General features: G+C 47.7%; 6 protein-coding genes across 6 annotated transcripts; 3 read left to right on the top strand and 3 right to left on the bottom strand.

Annotated features, from left to right (window-relative positions):
* Window positions 1–85: 85 nt before the first annotated feature.
* On the bottom strand, window positions 86–1,846 carry F9C07_2278726 (uncharacterized protein; the record flags this gene model as incomplete). Its single annotated transcript, XM_041288954.2, has 6 exons — window positions 1,589–1,846; window positions 1,451–1,535; window positions 1,202–1,389; window positions 847–1,151; window positions 347–796; window positions 86–286 (listed from the first exon to the last, which is right to left on the bottom strand). The coding sequence occupies exons 1-6, from the start codon at window positions 1,758–1,760 to the stop codon at window positions 86–88; spliced, it is 1,401 nt and encodes a 466-aa protein (XP_041141590.1). The 5' UTR covers window positions 1,761–1,846.
* On the top strand, window positions 1,847–5,838 carry F9C07_2278725 (amino acid transporter). The gene is made up of 11 exons (XM_041288940.2): window positions 1,847–3,366; window positions 3,442–3,469; window positions 3,527–3,765; window positions 3,835–3,982; window positions 4,033–4,123; window positions 4,170–4,199; window positions 4,249–4,315; window positions 4,371–4,968; window positions 5,033–5,121; window positions 5,197–5,419; window positions 5,492–5,838. The coding sequence occupies exons 1-11, from the start codon at window positions 3,113–3,115 to the stop codon at window positions 5,696–5,698; spliced, it is 1,974 nt and encodes a 657-aa protein (XP_041141591.1). The 5' UTR covers window positions 1,847–3,112; the 3' UTR covers window positions 5,699–5,838.
* A 1,178-nt stretch (window positions 5,839–7,016) lies between these two features.
* F9C07_265 (uncharacterized protein) lies at window positions 7,017–7,818 on the top strand (the record flags this gene model as incomplete). The annotated part of the gene is made up of 2 exons (XM_041288941.1): window positions 7,017–7,369; window positions 7,437–7,818. The coding sequence occupies 2 exons, from the start codon at window positions 7,017–7,019 to the stop codon at window positions 7,816–7,818; spliced, it is 735 nt and encodes a 244-aa protein (XP_041141592.1).
* Window positions 7,819–8,643: 825 nt separating this feature from the next.
* On the top strand, window positions 8,644–10,683 carry F9C07_2058890 (isoamyl alcohol oxidase; the record flags this gene model as incomplete). The annotated part of the gene is made up of 5 exons (XM_071508622.1): window positions 8,644–8,724; window positions 8,780–8,972; window positions 9,024–9,174; window positions 9,231–9,435; window positions 9,490–10,683. 5 exons carry the CDS (start codon window positions 8,644–8,646, stop codon window positions 10,681–10,683), a joined length of 1,824 nt encoding a protein of 607 aa, XP_071365469.1.
* Window positions 10,684–11,177: 494 nt separating this feature from the next.
* F9C07_2208427 (glycoside hydrolase superfamily) lies at window positions 11,178–12,444 on the bottom strand (the record flags this gene model as incomplete). The annotated part of the gene is made up of 2 exons (XM_071509645.1): window positions 11,178–12,136; window positions 12,296–12,444. 2 exons carry the CDS (start codon window positions 12,442–12,444, stop codon window positions 11,500–11,502), a joined length of 786 nt encoding a protein of 261 aa, XP_071365468.1. The 3' UTR covers window positions 11,178–11,499.
* An 841-nt stretch (window positions 12,445–13,285) lies between these two features.
* On the bottom strand, window positions 13,286–15,319 carry F9C07_2278721 (uncharacterized protein). The gene is made up of 4 exons (XM_041288955.2): window positions 15,136–15,319; window positions 14,684–15,077; window positions 14,595–14,631; window positions 13,286–14,542 (listed from the first exon to the last, which is right to left on the bottom strand). Exons 2-4 carry the CDS (start codon window positions 14,915–14,917, stop codon window positions 13,686–13,688), a joined length of 1,128 nt encoding a protein of 375 aa, XP_041141595.2. The 5' UTR covers window positions 14,918–15,077; window positions 15,136–15,319; the 3' UTR covers window positions 13,286–13,685.
* Window positions 15,320–16,418: the final 1,099 nt, after the last annotated feature.

Here is a 16,418-nt window from a genome sequence, read left to right as displayed (position 1 = left end):
ATGATGTGACAACGCTATGCTTGTGTTTCTAATTGAAATGCATGCAAACCAGAGCCAAATCCGATATTGAATATTGCATAACGCCCTATGCCAGCAATTCAACCTTCCCCTTCGCATGTTTTGAGTGACGTTTACTCCGGACCCACCAGTATAGCACTGTCACGGCCGTCAGGGGCACGGCACACACTACGAATATCCAAAACTGGGGAGACACAACGAGATGGTGGGTTTGAGGGTCCATCTCAAAGAATGAGTTCATTCCGAGGAGTGTCTGTGTATTAAGGAGCTATGTCAGTGATACAATGTATGTCCGAAACAAGTGGGACTGAGGCAAGGACAAACATACTGCCATGAAAGTGGACGGTAGATAAATGAGTGTTACAACAGTGATAACCCGGACTGTCGATGAGTCGTCAACTGTGGACGAAGTGAGGTCCAGCATATAGTCGGATTGCTCCTGTGCCGTATGAGAGTTCTTGAACGAAAACGTGTCTGCGATGAGTTGAGCCGTGGTTGCAGCCCGACTTTGAAGGAACGATGCTGCCTGCACGTAGGCGTCGGCATAGCTTTCATAGTTGTCGAGTAGCTGATCCATCTTGTGCCACGGTAAATGCTGCACGCCACCGCAGTCCTTTAATGCATTGTTTGCTTTACGCAAGGTCTGCAAAGTCTTGTCAAAGGAGCGAAAGAGAGCTTGCAACGGTAGACACCGAGATTCCACGGAGCGAATGGAGGTCAGCATTTGATGGTTGACCCTGAGCGGGTCTTGGATGCGTTCTGTCACAGTCGTGTTGGACTGAGCGAGGTTAGCTTGATAGGTGGCTAATAATATTATTCATGACATACGACCGTCAATACCGTAGCCTCGTGTGAGCCTAGGTATTCCCTCCATTTCGGGAAGAATGTAGCAAAGAGGAGATTATGAATTAGCAGTGGATGTGACGTTAATTGCGAGCACTGGGATGGAGACATGAGCATGTCCATCAGCCGCTGCTGAAAGAGGCAATCCCTGGTGGGATTCAAAAATATCCATGTCGAATGCTTTGTGGCTGTGTCAAATCTTTGATAGACACCTGTTTGTCGTATTGTCCAAGAATCCGGTTTGTCGTTGTTGGTCTTCTGAGAGGCGTATTTAAAAATATAGGCGACCTCTAATATATAGGCATTAGCCAGGATCATTTAGTAGTCGCTGTGGACTTACCTATACTTTGCTCATTCCAAACGAATGTGGGTGCACTGCTAAAGGCTGTTTCTGTAGCCATAAACCTATCGTGGAAGGATAATGAGAGATTGTGCAGCATATGCGAAGAGCTAGTCAATTTTCCAATCTCTTCGAACATCTCCTGCGTAACATTTAATGGTCTCCATGAGTTCCCTTGGTTGATAGATCTACGATCTCATTAGTTAGGTCTCCGGTGGTTTGACATTGTCTCTATCTTCGACGACCTACATAAAGCGCAGTCCGTTTGGCTCTGTAGATGCCACCTTTTGATGTGCTTGTAACTCGGCCAATGATGAGAATGTTCTTCGTGTTACTGCTCATGAAGGGTCAGCCAATATGTCGTCGTAGAGAAGGTGATGAACAAACCGCGGTGTTCTGAGTCGCTATCCGTCCAGTCAACCTGAACTTTCGATTCATCGTCCTGAAAACATGTTCGGGACTTTGCTACATGCCAAAGATCGTCTATGTATGGCACCAAACTGAAAGGGTCGATTGGGCGGGGTAAAGAAGTTTGGACATGTTCGGTATGTGCAACCATCGTGATTTTTAAGAATTTATATACAACGATAGATCTGTAGCAACCAAATCGCAGGAATAATATTTTGACTCTTTCAGGCTAGAAAGGCCCAGACTTCAGTGTTTATATTATGCTGCATATTGTCACGAAATAAAAAAAGGTCATAAAAAAAACTCAGCAACACGATGGCCAAGCGCCCTGCACCGCCAATCCTTTCTCAAAGAAGGCCAAGCGCTGTCTTCCAGAACTCTCACCCTGACCAGTCACTGCCACTTCATCCCGACCACTCAGAGTGTGGAAGATCAATCAGACGCTTCTCTAAAACAAGTAACGTGCAATCAGTCAGCGTCCCAGCACAGCCTCAGGCTCATTTGCTGACCGGAGAACGCCTACCTCAGCTCTTGCTGTTTGGTGTCAGCCACAGACTCAAGAGAAAAGGTTCAAAGAAAGTGGACCTGGAACTTACACGGGTCACCTCTCGTGGTGCATCGAACGACCAAATTTCGTCATCGAGCTTTTTCAAACTTAAGGTTACCAGATATCCTCTTGAACCCTTGGGAATTTCTTACTCGAATGTGAAAGTTCAACCCTGGGTGATCAGGGAACAGTCGCTCCAGGAGGGCTTGTAGCTTTTCTCGCCGTAGATAATTGCCAGCCGCGTCTTGCCTCCGCGTCCGTGGTGGAGGGGAGGAATTCGATGTACTTGTTTGAGGGAATGTAGGTGTCCAGGAGAGTCTTTTGAGCATCGTCGGTCTACTGTTGTTGGAAGTACAATCAACCAAGAATAATAATACGTTCACAGGATGCTTAATGGTGCTTAGGTGTGTTTAGGGCGGATAGGAGGAGGAAGTCAGTATTGCAATAATCTCGCTGGGTTCCCAGCATCCCGCGTGGTATACGAGGCTAAGGGCAGATTTAATGCTGGGTGGCAGCCTTGGGGCTCTGCTGGGTAATGCGCAGGGTAATGATTCATAATAAAGATTTTTGTTTGCTGTGGCCAAACTGTCATCTCGGTTCTGATCGGGATAGGAGGATGTTTGCCCCCCACGCAGTGTTGTGGTTGGTGGCCTTTGACACTTGACAGTTGTATCGTCCTGCACGGATCTCTAAGTCCAATCAATTTTTCCGAGGCTTATCAGCAACCCCGCAGAAATGGTGCTTCTCAGCCTCGTGGACGACGGTTCCCCTCAGGCCTCGTATTTGTCTATCCGTAGCGTCGCGCTATAATGCTGGCAGCACCAGCCTCGTGCGTGATCCCTCAAGCTCGCCCTTGAGTCACTGTGGCTTTCGTCGCTGTCTTTTTCATGGTTTAGCCAATTTATTCTCCTATCCTCATCATGCCGCCTGCGACAAAAGGCTGAGCTTGCGACAACATGGCTACTCACGGCAGTGCAGATCACGATGGGCTGGATATGAGCCAAATTGATTGGCTTCCGCGCATGCTTACCGTACCTTCACTCGGGACGTCACCCGGAACATCAGAGCCACGACGGTCGGATACGCATCTACAACCCTCGCTGAGCTCAATCTCCTTTAGACAACCGGAAAGTGTAACAGTAGTTGTGGATCCACGCGATGGCGCAGGGTCCGATCAGGTAATCCTGGATGAGCAGGATCGAACCGTGAAGTAAGGGGTGACCGAAATACGGGGACGAAGTGCATGTCGAGACAGTTATTGGCTAACCTTGCTGCCACGTTTTAGTCGACGATTGCGTGGAATCCATGTGTTTGTGAGTAATTGGCCGCAATGTGAAATAACCTTACTGACCGACTGTCTTTCTGTCTAGATGATCACCATTAGCGGCGTCCTCGGCGTTGGGCTTTATCTTCGAAGTGGATCTATATTGCGAATCGGTGGGCCGGCAGCTGTTTTGATCTCATTCTCAGCCATGGGCTTGCTAGCCTGGTTGGTCATGCAATGTATAGGGGAGTTTCTCGCGATATGGCCGGTCGCCAGTGCGCTCGTGGAGTTCGTCGGGACATTCGTTGATGAAGACCTGGGCACTACAGTCGGTATCGCATATTGGTGGGTCCCATTGACGAGGCGGAGTAAGGCCGTTTCGCAAAACTTCCAGCTAACGGTAGTCGCATGCAGGATATCCTACTGTCTGAACTTTGCTGCTATGATTGTGGCTGCTGCTGGCGAGGTAGAATTCTGGAACACAAGCAAGGCTATCCAGGGCACGGTCATTCTATTCATAGTGCCGCTGTTCCTAGTGCTGCTTAATAGCTTCGGCGTGCAAGTATGCCTCTCAGTCCCTGGCATACTGAATATTACTCACCATCGATCAAGGTATATGGTTTTACTGAGGTCATTGGGGGCTCTGTGAAGATCCTCGGGGCCATTGTTGTAACTGTGTCGATGATCGTGATCAATGTTGGAGGTAAGAGCACGTGTCTCTACGATACCCTATTTCTGACAGCATACAGGTGGAAGGGAAGGACACATTGGCACTAGATGTAAGATCTTCCGACCGTATTTTCTCTTCAAGTTCTCACCCGCTTCCAGACTATCGCGACTCATCTATATTTCAGTACGATGATAGAGCAGCGGGAAACTGGGTGACCGCGTTGTTGTATGCCACCTCTCTGGTCCAACATATGATTACCAGGAATAATAACACTATACAGCATTTCCTTTTCCATTGCCGCATTTTCCTTCGTAGGTGTTGACATTGCAGCCGCAACGGCGCTCGAGGCACGTCCCGACAGAAAGCGAATTTCAGCGGAGTACCCTCTGAACGAAGAACTGAAACAACCATGGCCCTTCATCTCGATTCGCTTCTCTGCGACCTGGACGAGCTTCATTGCGTGGATAGCTTACTTCGTCGCAGGGTTCGTGATGACCCTGAACTTACCCTGGGACTCTGATCAATTACCAGAGGCTGGATGGCTGGGCCATCCCGGTCCAAAATCCGATAGGCCAACTGATTCAGGCTTTGTGATAAGCGCGAAGCAATCTGGGATCAAAGGACTAGCGGACCTGTTTAATGTCATTTTATTGTTCACTGCCCTTACCTGTGCCAATACCAATTTATATGTGGGATCTCGCACACTCTTTGGTTTGACACGAAAGATATACGGAAGAAAGTGGCGGTGGCTGGCATTCTTCGGCAAGACAAACAGCTACCAGGTTCCAGTCAGGGCCATGTTTCTATCGTGCTGCTTCTTATGGGTGCCTTTTCTATATCTGTCGCCGAATAATTCGAAGGGTACCACTATCGCTAGTGTAAGCGAAACATAGCCGAAAATATGCAATTTCGGAGGGGAACATATGCTAACATTGCCACCAGCTTCTTGAAGTGCTATCCCAGCTAGGGTCTGTAAGCTGCCTCATTGTGTGGGCTTGTGAATGTTGGGCTTTTATACGCTTCTATAATTGGTGAGTCATTTACGATGTTGTTCAATTGATACTTCTGTTCTTTTTCTACTTATTAGTCTTCTTAACCATTCCTAGCATGAAAGTACATCAAGTCGAGCTCCATAACTCCCCAGACTTCGCACATGTCTGCCGCTTCCGTCGTCCTGGCGCCCCGGACTATTATCCATGGCGTTCCCACGGCCAACCCGTAACCATGTACCTCGCCGTAGGGGGCTGTCTGTTTACTCTCATTATTGCTGACGGAGCAGCGTTGTGGCATGGCTTCCAAGCGTCCCTATTTTTATCAGCCTATTTAGCGGTATGTACATGCAAACCACGTGATATCACTGTATCTCTATAAAGCAATGGATACTAACAGACTATACAACAGCCTCTATGTTTCTTGTCACTATGGTTCGTCATTAAGACGTATCGTTCTGGAGGCTGGCAGAACATCAGGTGGGAGCTCGAAGATCTATCAAACATCATCGAGGTGAAGGAGAAGATCCGAAAGTTGGACGAGCTTAAGGATCGTGCAACCGCCAGGGATGGTGCTCAACAGAAGCCTGGATGGGGGAATCTTTGGGGGGTGATCTGAGGTTTTTCCTTACCTACCCCGACCCAGACAGATTTAGATTTGCCTGACCCACAGATTCCCCAGACTGTATCTAAGTAGATTTACTATAACTAATTAAACGTTACTTGATCTATTGAAATAAGATAGTAGTTTCAAGCAGATTCCTACATTCATGTATTATTATTCATTTTTACTATCGTTAATTTATACTAAGATTACGACCACTATATAGGTCTATAATCCAGGTTCCAACAAAAGTAGTTAACAACGAAAAGAGCCCTTCAGTTAGCGCTCTGTAAACTCTATCTTCGCCTTGAAAATTCACCATCCAAATTAGGGCATCGGGTTTGGCAGTCAACTGACAGATGAACCTACCACCGTCCACTTTGGGTGCTCGATGATCTGCATCTCTTATCGTCTTTAAACAATGAACTTTCTTCGGAGGCTCACCATTGCTAGAAGCATATCAACCTTACCCTGTTTCCGCAAACCGTGGTTCCTTTGCGAGCAGGCTGCCATATCTGTTTCCCGCCATCACTTCTGCACCAGTCCACAGGCTCTCAACGAGGAACTCTTTCAAAAAGTGGTAGGGAAAAACCAGAACAGGCGCTCACCGTGAGTGAACATGTAGCATATCGAAAGCAACCCCCCCTCTAGGCTCGTTAGGTCTCGTCGACATTTCTTGGATGGGACGTCTACAGTGAGTCAGTCTTACTACTTCCAATCGTATCCATACAGTTTATCGATGTGTCCTTTATTTATTTTTATTTTTTAAAAAAAGTTTTTTTTGGCAGACACGCTGGATCGCTCAAGTATAACTACAAGGTGAGCAGTTTCAGAAAATAGGACCCTATAGTATTTATTCTTCCCCCATCGTCCCTACCTAGTGTTACTAATGCGGATATACATAATATAAAAGTAGAATTTTAACACCAATAAAAGACGATACCTAACATATTAGATACATTTACCGACAATATAAACTAAATCTTATCTGAAGCTTTATAGGCAGCTTCACTATGTATCTTCGAATATTGAATCTGAGAGCTTGGAGTAATAAATAACAAGGAGAACACAAATACAGAGAAACGTGGCCAGCAAGGGGAGCAAAGGGTATGGATGTAGTCCTTACATACTAGCTAATGGCAAACTGAGGCAAACCGAGGCTATCAAGGCACCAACCTGTTGCCAAGTGAGAATGACGACGCAGCGGATTCAATGTATACATCATGGTTACGCCGACTAATAGACGCGAAGTCCTTACATTACCTCTCACAACCTTAGTCAGGTCCCATTAGCAATAAACCCCTTCGTGATACAATCAAACCACACCAGCAAGATGGAATCCTTGGACCAGGCGGTGTCCGAGGGAGATCTTATCCTTCTTTACGTCCTGGGGCAGAGGGCCTTCATGTTCCTTGTTGAATCATGCCCTGACAGTCAAATCTCGAATCCCAAAATATCGTCTATCACAGTCAGGGAAGTGAAGGTGGGCTATTTAGACGAACCCGGTCGCTGTGTAGTATCCGGTCCAGACGTCTATTATAACGAGGAGGAAGACGATGATACATCAGAGGACGATGACAGTTCTAGTGAAGTAATCTATGGCCTTACATGGGGTCGACTGAGTATGTATGTGGCTCGCTTCCCTGCGGATTCTAAAATTGAATACCGCGTCAACCCCCATGGACGGTATGCCAACCTGCTCCCTTCCATACTCCCCGAAAGGAACGGTAGTATTCTAACCCTTTCCACATAGCGATGTCCTGAAGGACTACTGGCGTGGCAAATGCCCGTTTTGTCAAACGCTTGGTTGGTACTGTCCCGGCTGTTCTTGGGACTTTCCAGACCTTCGCGGTGGGTGCTCTGTAGATCAGTCGTGTCCCGTGTGCCTAGGCTACGATTTCGCTATGGACGATAAAATCAGGTTGAGAGAGGTGGGAGAGTACGAGTCTAGGCTCTCCAGAGGCGAGTGTTCATTTGGATGTTATGGGGAACCTGAAGAACTGAAACAGGAGATCCTCAAGATGGTACGGGAACGATATGAGTTCATCGATGCTCGGAGGCAGGAGATGGGTCTCAGTGGCTATGATGTCGATGACATAGTGGAGAGTTGGTTTGCTGATGGCGACGACGAATGAGGCTGTGATTAAGTCCAATCTTGCTATGCAGTAGGTCTGTTTTGGTGGACGATAACATTTTGTAGCTTTTACGGTTCATGATAATATCTCAAAAGGCGACCTTTACCTTCTATTATATTTTGAGATTCAATCTTACGGTGAAAGTATGTGACGGTACACACATTTTATCATAAGCTCTGCATGATGGAGACCTCAGCCCGTAATATCGGCCTGGTACAGCACCAAGCAAGGCATCAGGCATCAACACTGTCTCCAGCGGCGAGCACTTCTGCATCATATTTAATTGTTAACTCAGATAGACTATGGCGACCGACAGGACTCCACAGGTGAAAATAATAGGACCTGCTGAAATTCGGAAATAAGGAGTCTCCCACCGCTCAAGCAAGATTTATAGCCATAAACAGGGCCAAGAACCACACAAGAGCTATAATAACAATTCCTTGGTCACGGCACAGAAATCCCCCAGTCACACGTGGACCTGATGATCCTCAGCTGATCCATCGGGGATACTGAAATCGTGCAGCTGCATTTATTGCCTTTTAGCGCGGCTATCTTGCATGTTGGATCTCCCGCCCGCCCGATGATCTGCCAATCGGTCGATCCCAACGGCGCCCGCAGCTGCAGCACCACGAACACGTCGACGAGACCCTTGGCTTGTTATGCAGCGCGAGCTGGTAACTTTCATTGTGCTTATCGGCAACAAGCTTGTGATGACGAGGCCTCGTGATACCGCTATCCTTGACCGCTGTGGTTGGGAGCTTGTATTTCTACAGTCGCTTTTCCTCGCCTCGGTCGCTAGTAGGGTGTTAACATCGTCTTTCTCCAATGGCGTTAGGTGTGTCTTTAGTAGCCCTGGGGCTTGTGGCTCTGGTTGGGCAGAGCTTTGCTCGTGAACATTGTAAATGCGTGAGTTTGCTTCCAATTTCTCTTTTAAGCTTTGTTAACATCTTGCTTCGGGTAGGTACCGAATGAAGGTTGCTGGCCGACGTTAACCGATTGGGCCGAGTTGAACGATGCCGTCTCGGGAAAGCTGATCCGAAACACTCCCGTGGCCGAGCCTTGCTATTCCTATGGAGATGAGGATGACCAGAAGCTGTGTGATACTATCGTGGACCAATGGTCAAATTCCACCTTCCAATCTCTTCAGCCAACTGGTTATTGTTATCCTCTCGACTACAGTTGTCCCGTCGTTTCAACTCCAATAGGAAAACCACAAGGGGAATGTGACCTCGGTCCAGCGCCGGTGTATACCATCAATGCCACAGAACCAGAAGATGTGGTGGAGGGAATCCAATTTGCCAAGACGCATAATCTGAGACTCGTGATAAAGAATACTGGTCACGACCTCCTCGCAAGGTCTGTTTCTCTGGTAAAAGTCAATTGAGAGGTTTACTACTGACACTCAAACGCAGATCCCAAGGGTACGGCAGCTTACAGATATGGCTGAAGTATATCCAAGAAGGAATTGAATTTCATGAAGAATATCAATCCCCCAGCCAATGCAAACACACCAACTGGACAGGAAACGCCTTCACTGTCCGAGGAGGCTATCTCTGGGGCGACCTCTACTCTGCTGCGTTCGAGCGAAACTTAATAGTCGTCGGTGGACAGGATCCAGTAAGTAAACCGATGTCTCAATAAAGGACACAATTGCTAACCTAGAATTATAAGACGGTCGGCGTGCTAGGCGGTTACCTACAAGGCGGAGGGCACTCTCCGGCCAGTCGCGACTTCGGTCTTGCTGTCGACCAGGTCCTAGAACTCAAGGTCATCCTCGCATCTGGTGAACTTGTAACGGCCAATGCCTGTGAGAACAGAGACCTATTCTTTGCTCTACGTGGTGGTGGAGGAGGAACATACGGTGTAGTCGTTTCAGCTACGCTGAAGGCCCACCCGTCCCGACCAGCCATTACGCATACACTCGTTGTGTACCCATTACCCAATCGCAAAGACCCATTAGCTGCTACTATGGCACTAATCGACGCGGTGGCGGATATCCTTTCCGCTTATCCCGCCTTATCCGATGGTGGCTTCTCAGGGTATGCCGGGTGGGGTGTTGACAAAGTGGACTCTCCAATCGCCGGAGCGCCTGCATCAGTCATGGAGAACGGCGGCTACTCCCATGCCTTCGCAAAGCTAGACGACAGCGACGATGCATTGGAAGAAGCACAAAGATTCGTATCTGCGACGCTCATGCAACGGCTCCGGAAATACAATGGTTCTGGTCTCATGATCTCCGAGAGCTGGGAGCGTTATCCATCATTCGAAGACTATTATATGGCAGCGACGAGGGCTCAGCAACAAGTTGGATTCAGCAAGATGACGCTCACATCACGCCTCCTCGATAAGGCGTCTCTCACGGGTGACCCGGCACAGCTCAAGGAGATGCTACGTATCACCTCCACGAATTCTCCCGATGTCCCGGAAAAGGCAACCATATGGACTATGCTTTTCCTCGTTGGTGGAGGAAAGGTCCTTGACAACCCCGCCGATGCTTCTGCGGACCGCTATGTTGGAGTCCACCCCGCCTGGCGCAAAGCGTATCTTCTTGCTGTGCCGACGTCCATATTGCCCGAAAATGCAGACGACAGGTCCTTCAAGAAGATGCAACAAGATACCACATACAGAAAGGCCGATGCAATGAGAGCGCTGGCCCCGAATATGGGCAGCTATCTCAATGATGGTGACAGACACAATCCATGGTGGCAGACGGACTTTTTCGGTGATAATTACCCTCGCCTTAGGGCCATTAAGGATGAATATGACCCGGATCATGTGTTCTACTGCCCTACCTGCGTCGGGAGTGAGGAGTGGAGGGAGATTCCGGTCGAGGGTAAGGTGTATGGCACTTTGTGTTGGGCTTGAAGATGGTTAAGTGTTCTCGTATATTGGACCTCTCGGAATTGCAGGGGGTGTGGCAAGTGTATATCTCGTTGTACTTATGTTAGCTAGACGCTTGTAGCGAGCACGGTATATACGTGTAATTGCGTGGGGAAAGATGACATATCCTCAACAATTCTAAATTAGCAGTTTGGATTTAAACCCAACGAGCGACACGATCACCGATTTCTCGACTTTTATTCTCAACTACGATCGGATTGCCGGGCGATCCGAGAAAGATTCACGCAAGTCATGCAGACTAATGATTGACAGGTTAGTTACTCGACATCTAGGAGTCATGGCGAGCCCATCGCAATGCAATGCTTGGATGCACTACGGCCCTGGCCGGAGGTTGGGTAGTCGGAGGTCATATCAAGCTATAAGCTCAAGTTCGACGAGCGTAGGCATTGTCCCATGGCAGGTCATGAACTGTAGTCATACTAACCCTAAGCCTGCAATGGCAGTAAGTGCCGCGGCATAAACAGTTGCAAACCTAGTACGTGGTTGAACCTTTGATAGAACGTTCGTCTCTTGTTAATCTAGTAGCTTGCTGCAAATGACTACAGTAAGGGGAAGGAGGACATATTGGCACAACAAAACGAGAGTAAAAATGTAGTAGTACTAGTAGTAATAACTTGAAGAACTTGTGAACGTCTACATAAACGTAGTGTCGCTCATAGGCTAATATGTATAGCTCCTTCGATCCCAATCCCTAGCAACTACTAGCTTGAACCTACCAATTCACTGGAACCACCCCGTTTGGTTGCACTCGTCATAATCTCTGAACGGATGTATGTGTGCTCAACCTGTAATTTCAGGAATCATGCCTAGAGCTCTTGCGACGAGTACGCTCCATTGATAAGGCATCTCTTGTCCACCTGGATCGGAGTTGAAGTATTCCCAACCCGCCACTCCCCCAAGATAGGGATACCGGAGTCGTAACTCAATAAGCACCGGGCGAAGCTTGTCGAACTCTATGAAGCCTGCGGTTCCATTGTTCCGGTGAGTCAATAGAGTTGGAAGGACACGAGACGGAGGGAATCCCATCGCCATGATCGCGTCATAGTCCTTGGTTGTTTCGAGGCTCCCCCAGCCGTTGTAAAATTGCGTGTTGTAGAAATTAATTTTATCGCCTCTTTCACCCTCGAAACGCAGATAGTCGAAGCCAGATAGATGGGCCTTACCCTGCAAAGCCGTAGCAACAGGAGCGAGGGTGATGATAAAGTTAGGCCCGAAGTCCGCCCGAAGGCGATCAACGAGACGGTTAATACCATTCTGAGAGATTGGTTCCTCGATGTCGAGGTCGATCCCGTCGAACTTGTACTTGACAAGCATGTCGTACAGGGTCTTGTAACACTCCTGGAAACTCTCGTCTTCGTCCAGCACGATGAAGCTGCCGGGACAGGATCCTCCGAGCATTGCCAATACCTTAAGTCCTCTCTGTTGTAGAGTCTGTTTATCCTGTCACAAGTCTGTGAAGCTTTCGTGGTCTGGGGTGTGGTTATTGAGATGCAAGTATCCGTTGCGACCTAGATGGAAACAGCCAACGATGAGGTGCGTGAGGGTTTCCATCTGGAGCCAGCTCTCAATGACATACGCGACAGCCGGATCTTTTAGTGGAACCGTCATAGTCTGATAGTAAATCACTATTTTCCGAGCTTGATGCGGTCGAAGGTTAGGAATCGGGTTCGTTAGTTCATTGAATTCCGAAGGTAACCTGGGGTAGGCGATACCATGGCCAGGCATGTTGTGAGAGATGAATGAAGCCAGAAGGTAATGTTGAAATAGATTGGAGAGTAATAGATCAAGGGGTAGAGTGCCCAGGCTAAGTATATGCCTGAATTTATACTTAGCCAGTATATGTCCGGCCTTGGAAGGTGCGATTGACTACAAATTCAACCATGCCGGACAGACTTCCGCTTTCCGAAGCTGTTGGTTGTGTCGAAATACTACAGATTTGCCAACGTTACCACTAGCAGTGCATTGTCACTCACGTTTTGTTTAAGTATACAAATTTACCAATGTTCAAGTCTCGCCATGGGTGAGTCTTACGGCCATTATTAGTAGGGTTAGGATTAGTGTGTGTAGCCGAGCTCTGTGAGTACCATAATAATAGTAGGGTGCATTTGATCAAAACCATCTTACAGTATATCGCGCTGCATTATTCTATTCTAATTGAGATAACATAGTCTCATCACATACGTCAGATTATAGCAGGTCTGAACAGCACAGAATCCCAAAAGAGGCCAATGCTGCTACGACCTTAGTGTGTCGCAAGTATCGCCTTAGGATGCCCTCACCTGAAGACCTACTCAGTAGATGTTGAGTGACCAATTCATCGATCGTGCTTCACCATAATTTGCGTCAATCGCTTGCCCCGATCGTCTGGCAATTCGACCTTAAGTAAGAGTAAAATGGCAGAGTAGATATCTAGATATGCCTGGAACGTATCTTGACACCCCGGAACAAAAGCCGCCATAGCAGATCACCTGCTTTTAACAGCTGGAAGTCGCGTTGCGCAATATTCCAGATCTAGCTTATAAGCGTGCCCCGTTTCTTAGATTTAGGGTTATCAATAATAGATATCTGATTTATACAACCCCCCCCCCGGGGCATAACGTCAGGGAACATTGAATTCATTTAAAGCCAGGCTACAATGCTGCAAAAACCCTTGGATATGTTGCAATTCAGCTATTTAATATATACACACAGGCGTAAAGTACTCCCTATGATTAAGCGGCACAATATAGATAAAAGCTTTATACTCTGAATCTCCTTATTAGTATGTGCTATATCTCTACATTTTCGTTTCCAGTTGTTTGTTTTCTGTTCCTTTTCTTATTTCCTTGCCTTTACAAGAACAGCAAAACTTGACCTTAATCAAACTTTCAGCTATGAGTTGCAAGTAACTATCATTCGTACCAGTGAACTCTCTCATTCAGTATTTTGAAGAATGTTACTGATAGTGTAGTGTACATATAGCGTTATTATACAGGCATCTTTTGCATCCTATCCAGCTCTATCTCCGGCCCATCGTCCGTAAATGTATTGGAGTTTTTGGAATAGGCCTGCTCGGTGAGCTTAACAGTGCTCGACGAGACTCGCCTTGACCGTTCTGCGGAGATGGACTTTCGAGATGTGCTTCTGCTGAAGACCGACTTGATCCCTCTTGCGGTGCCGACAAAATCCACATGGGGCTTATACTGGTTGAAAAACACCCGCGCCGCGGGTAAACTCGAACATGTAATCGCAATGAGCAATTCCATCATAGCCAGCATCCAACAGTACCAACTAGTCCAGGACGCATCGTAGGAGACATAGTAAAGTCGCACAATAAAGTAGAGTCTTATTCCCGCGATAACGGGAGTCAAGTATCCCACAACGAAAATGGAGCCTAGGGCGATCTTCTCACGAAATGAGATTCGTAGGTTCCAACACAAAATCGCTGGAAGGGTAGTCACAACTGCGTCTTGAACGAGCGCGACACCTGTCGCGACAATGATATGTACCGCCTCATTATAACATTTCCACATATGCGATGCCGCCCATACCGGGTTGATTTGATCCCAGTAGGCGTGGAGTGGCCGACAGGACCCGAAAATCACCGCGAGAAAGGCCACACTGTATCCGACAACGGAGAATATGCTAATCCATGTCGTGAGCATGAAACCTCGCGAGATCGATCGGAAGCCCATTCGCCGGTAGAAGAGGAGGACCGAAATCCGCACCAATCCAGAGCCAAGTACATACAGCATCTCCATTGCGAGTGCCACTTGGCGTTGCGCGATGAGCTTGGGTAGTGTATTGTCCCACGTGTGGAGGTTTGCGCCGTAGACTTCCGAGCCTGTTACCGTCAGTTGTGATCCTTGCGCGATGGTTGATGGAGGAAGGCGAACTGAGGACAAATGCGATCGCTAATCCGAGGACGGGAACCTAATCAGTCAGCTTTTTGACAATGGTAGCGTCTCGAACTAATGCGACATACCACAGCCAATCCAGCACAAAGGTCGTCCCATCCGCCACGACGCTGGATAACGCACCTCGCCCACAGTCGAACCCCAACTGTCGTCAGCGCAATGCCACCAAACACGGACGCGAGGACAATACCCGATGGTCCATGCGACTCGGGGTCGGTCATATTCGGCTTCGGCCACGATACTATTACTTCAGGTGGCGGACGTATACCGCCGGGCATTGTTGTGAATGCCAGAAGAAACATTCACGCCCGCCACAGGACGCGGAGAGAAATCAAAGAAATAAAGTGACCACAAGAGGGGTGAAAAAGTGTGGGGTGTTGGAGGATGTGACATGTCTACATCGCGTGGCCGGTTACCAGACCGTTGTTCCAGTTAAATATAGTGTACTTTTGTCAATCTTAGCTGTTTTGTACAGTCAGCGACGTCATGATCCCCAACTATATCCAGTATACATATATACCCTAACTGGGTGGAGTAAGATCCACTTTTGAGAGACATTGGAGAAACGTTGGTTGCGAACTTTCCTTCGCCCGACAAGCGACATTGGCGAGAGCCGATCGGTGAAAGACCTGGCTCGCTTTGAAATTTCCTTATTCGGATAGGAAAAAGTTAATAAAATTAAAATTATTTTTGGCGTGCTTTATCTATGTCTGAGACTAGTTTTAAAAAGCGAGACGATCGATCTGTTAGTTAAATTACGTGAAGATCTTTATCATATGATGCTGTAATCTAAGTAAAATTAGTCTATAATCCTCCCTATAGCATACGTTCTAGACCGGCGTCAAAATGGATGGCCGAATCGGGATCACGTCGGGATGATGGATTTGGTAAAGTAACTTGATATTTCAGTATAACCGCAAAGAATACCTCCAGAGGAAACAAAGACGACAAGGTTCGGGGATCCATGTCACTCAAAAGCCTTGGAATACCATCAAGCTTGGACATTCCGTTCGGCGGGGGTGAAAATGATCTGCCGATGGCGCCGAAGCTTAACAAATCCGTGACTCCTATTGGCTGTGATGCCAAACCCTAAGACATTTATGCTCGGAAAGTTTCGGGTGGGTCGGATTTGCACCAACACGATAGGATAAAACACCAGCTTATCCCACTTGACACAAATTTCAGTTCCTGAAGGATCGCATAGTCTCACTGTGCCAACTTTTCAGTCTCAGATTAGAGTTATGGAGGATTAGACTGAGTTCCCAACGAGATGGACACGGCAGTGCAGACGAGCACAGGCCGGGGTAAAACACTGTTTGATCGCCCACAACCAGATGCTGATTCTTGCGTTTCAAAGGATCTCTGTCCTTGACCCGGTTTTAAACTGCGCCTCGTGTAGTTTATGCTTTCACTTACCAGGGCCCAGGAGCTAGCAAGCAAAACGATGCGTGTACTACTGCAGCACTATATGCTTCCCATGCTCAAAACGGAACCCTAACTTCTTCCTTGTCGAGCTAGTGCATTCAATCAAGTGCCTCGTTGTGGATTCCAGCCCTAATATTGCGATAGCCACTAATATTGTCTGTAGATTAGATACCATCCAATAAAGCACAATGGAGGTGAGATCTAGAGACCCTGGGGCTCCCAATACTATCATCATAGTTGACCAGTGCTTTGTGATGGATCCCCATAATGCACGAAATCTCAGCGGACTTCTTTTCCACCCTCATCGGCTCCAAGTAGCTAAGAGTCCACAAGTGTGCTGCACGTCGTTGAAATGGTTTGCATGTACCCTGGTTCAGG

This window comes from Aspergillus flavus, chromosome 1 (genome assembly GCF_009017415.1).
Source record: "Aspergillus flavus chromosome 1, complete sequence".
In the NCBI taxonomy this organism is placed as follows: domain Eukaryota; kingdom Fungi; phylum Ascomycota; class Eurotiomycetes; order Eurotiales; family Aspergillaceae; genus Aspergillus; species Aspergillus flavus.
This window is presented reverse-complemented; position numbering and strand designations above follow the sequence as displayed.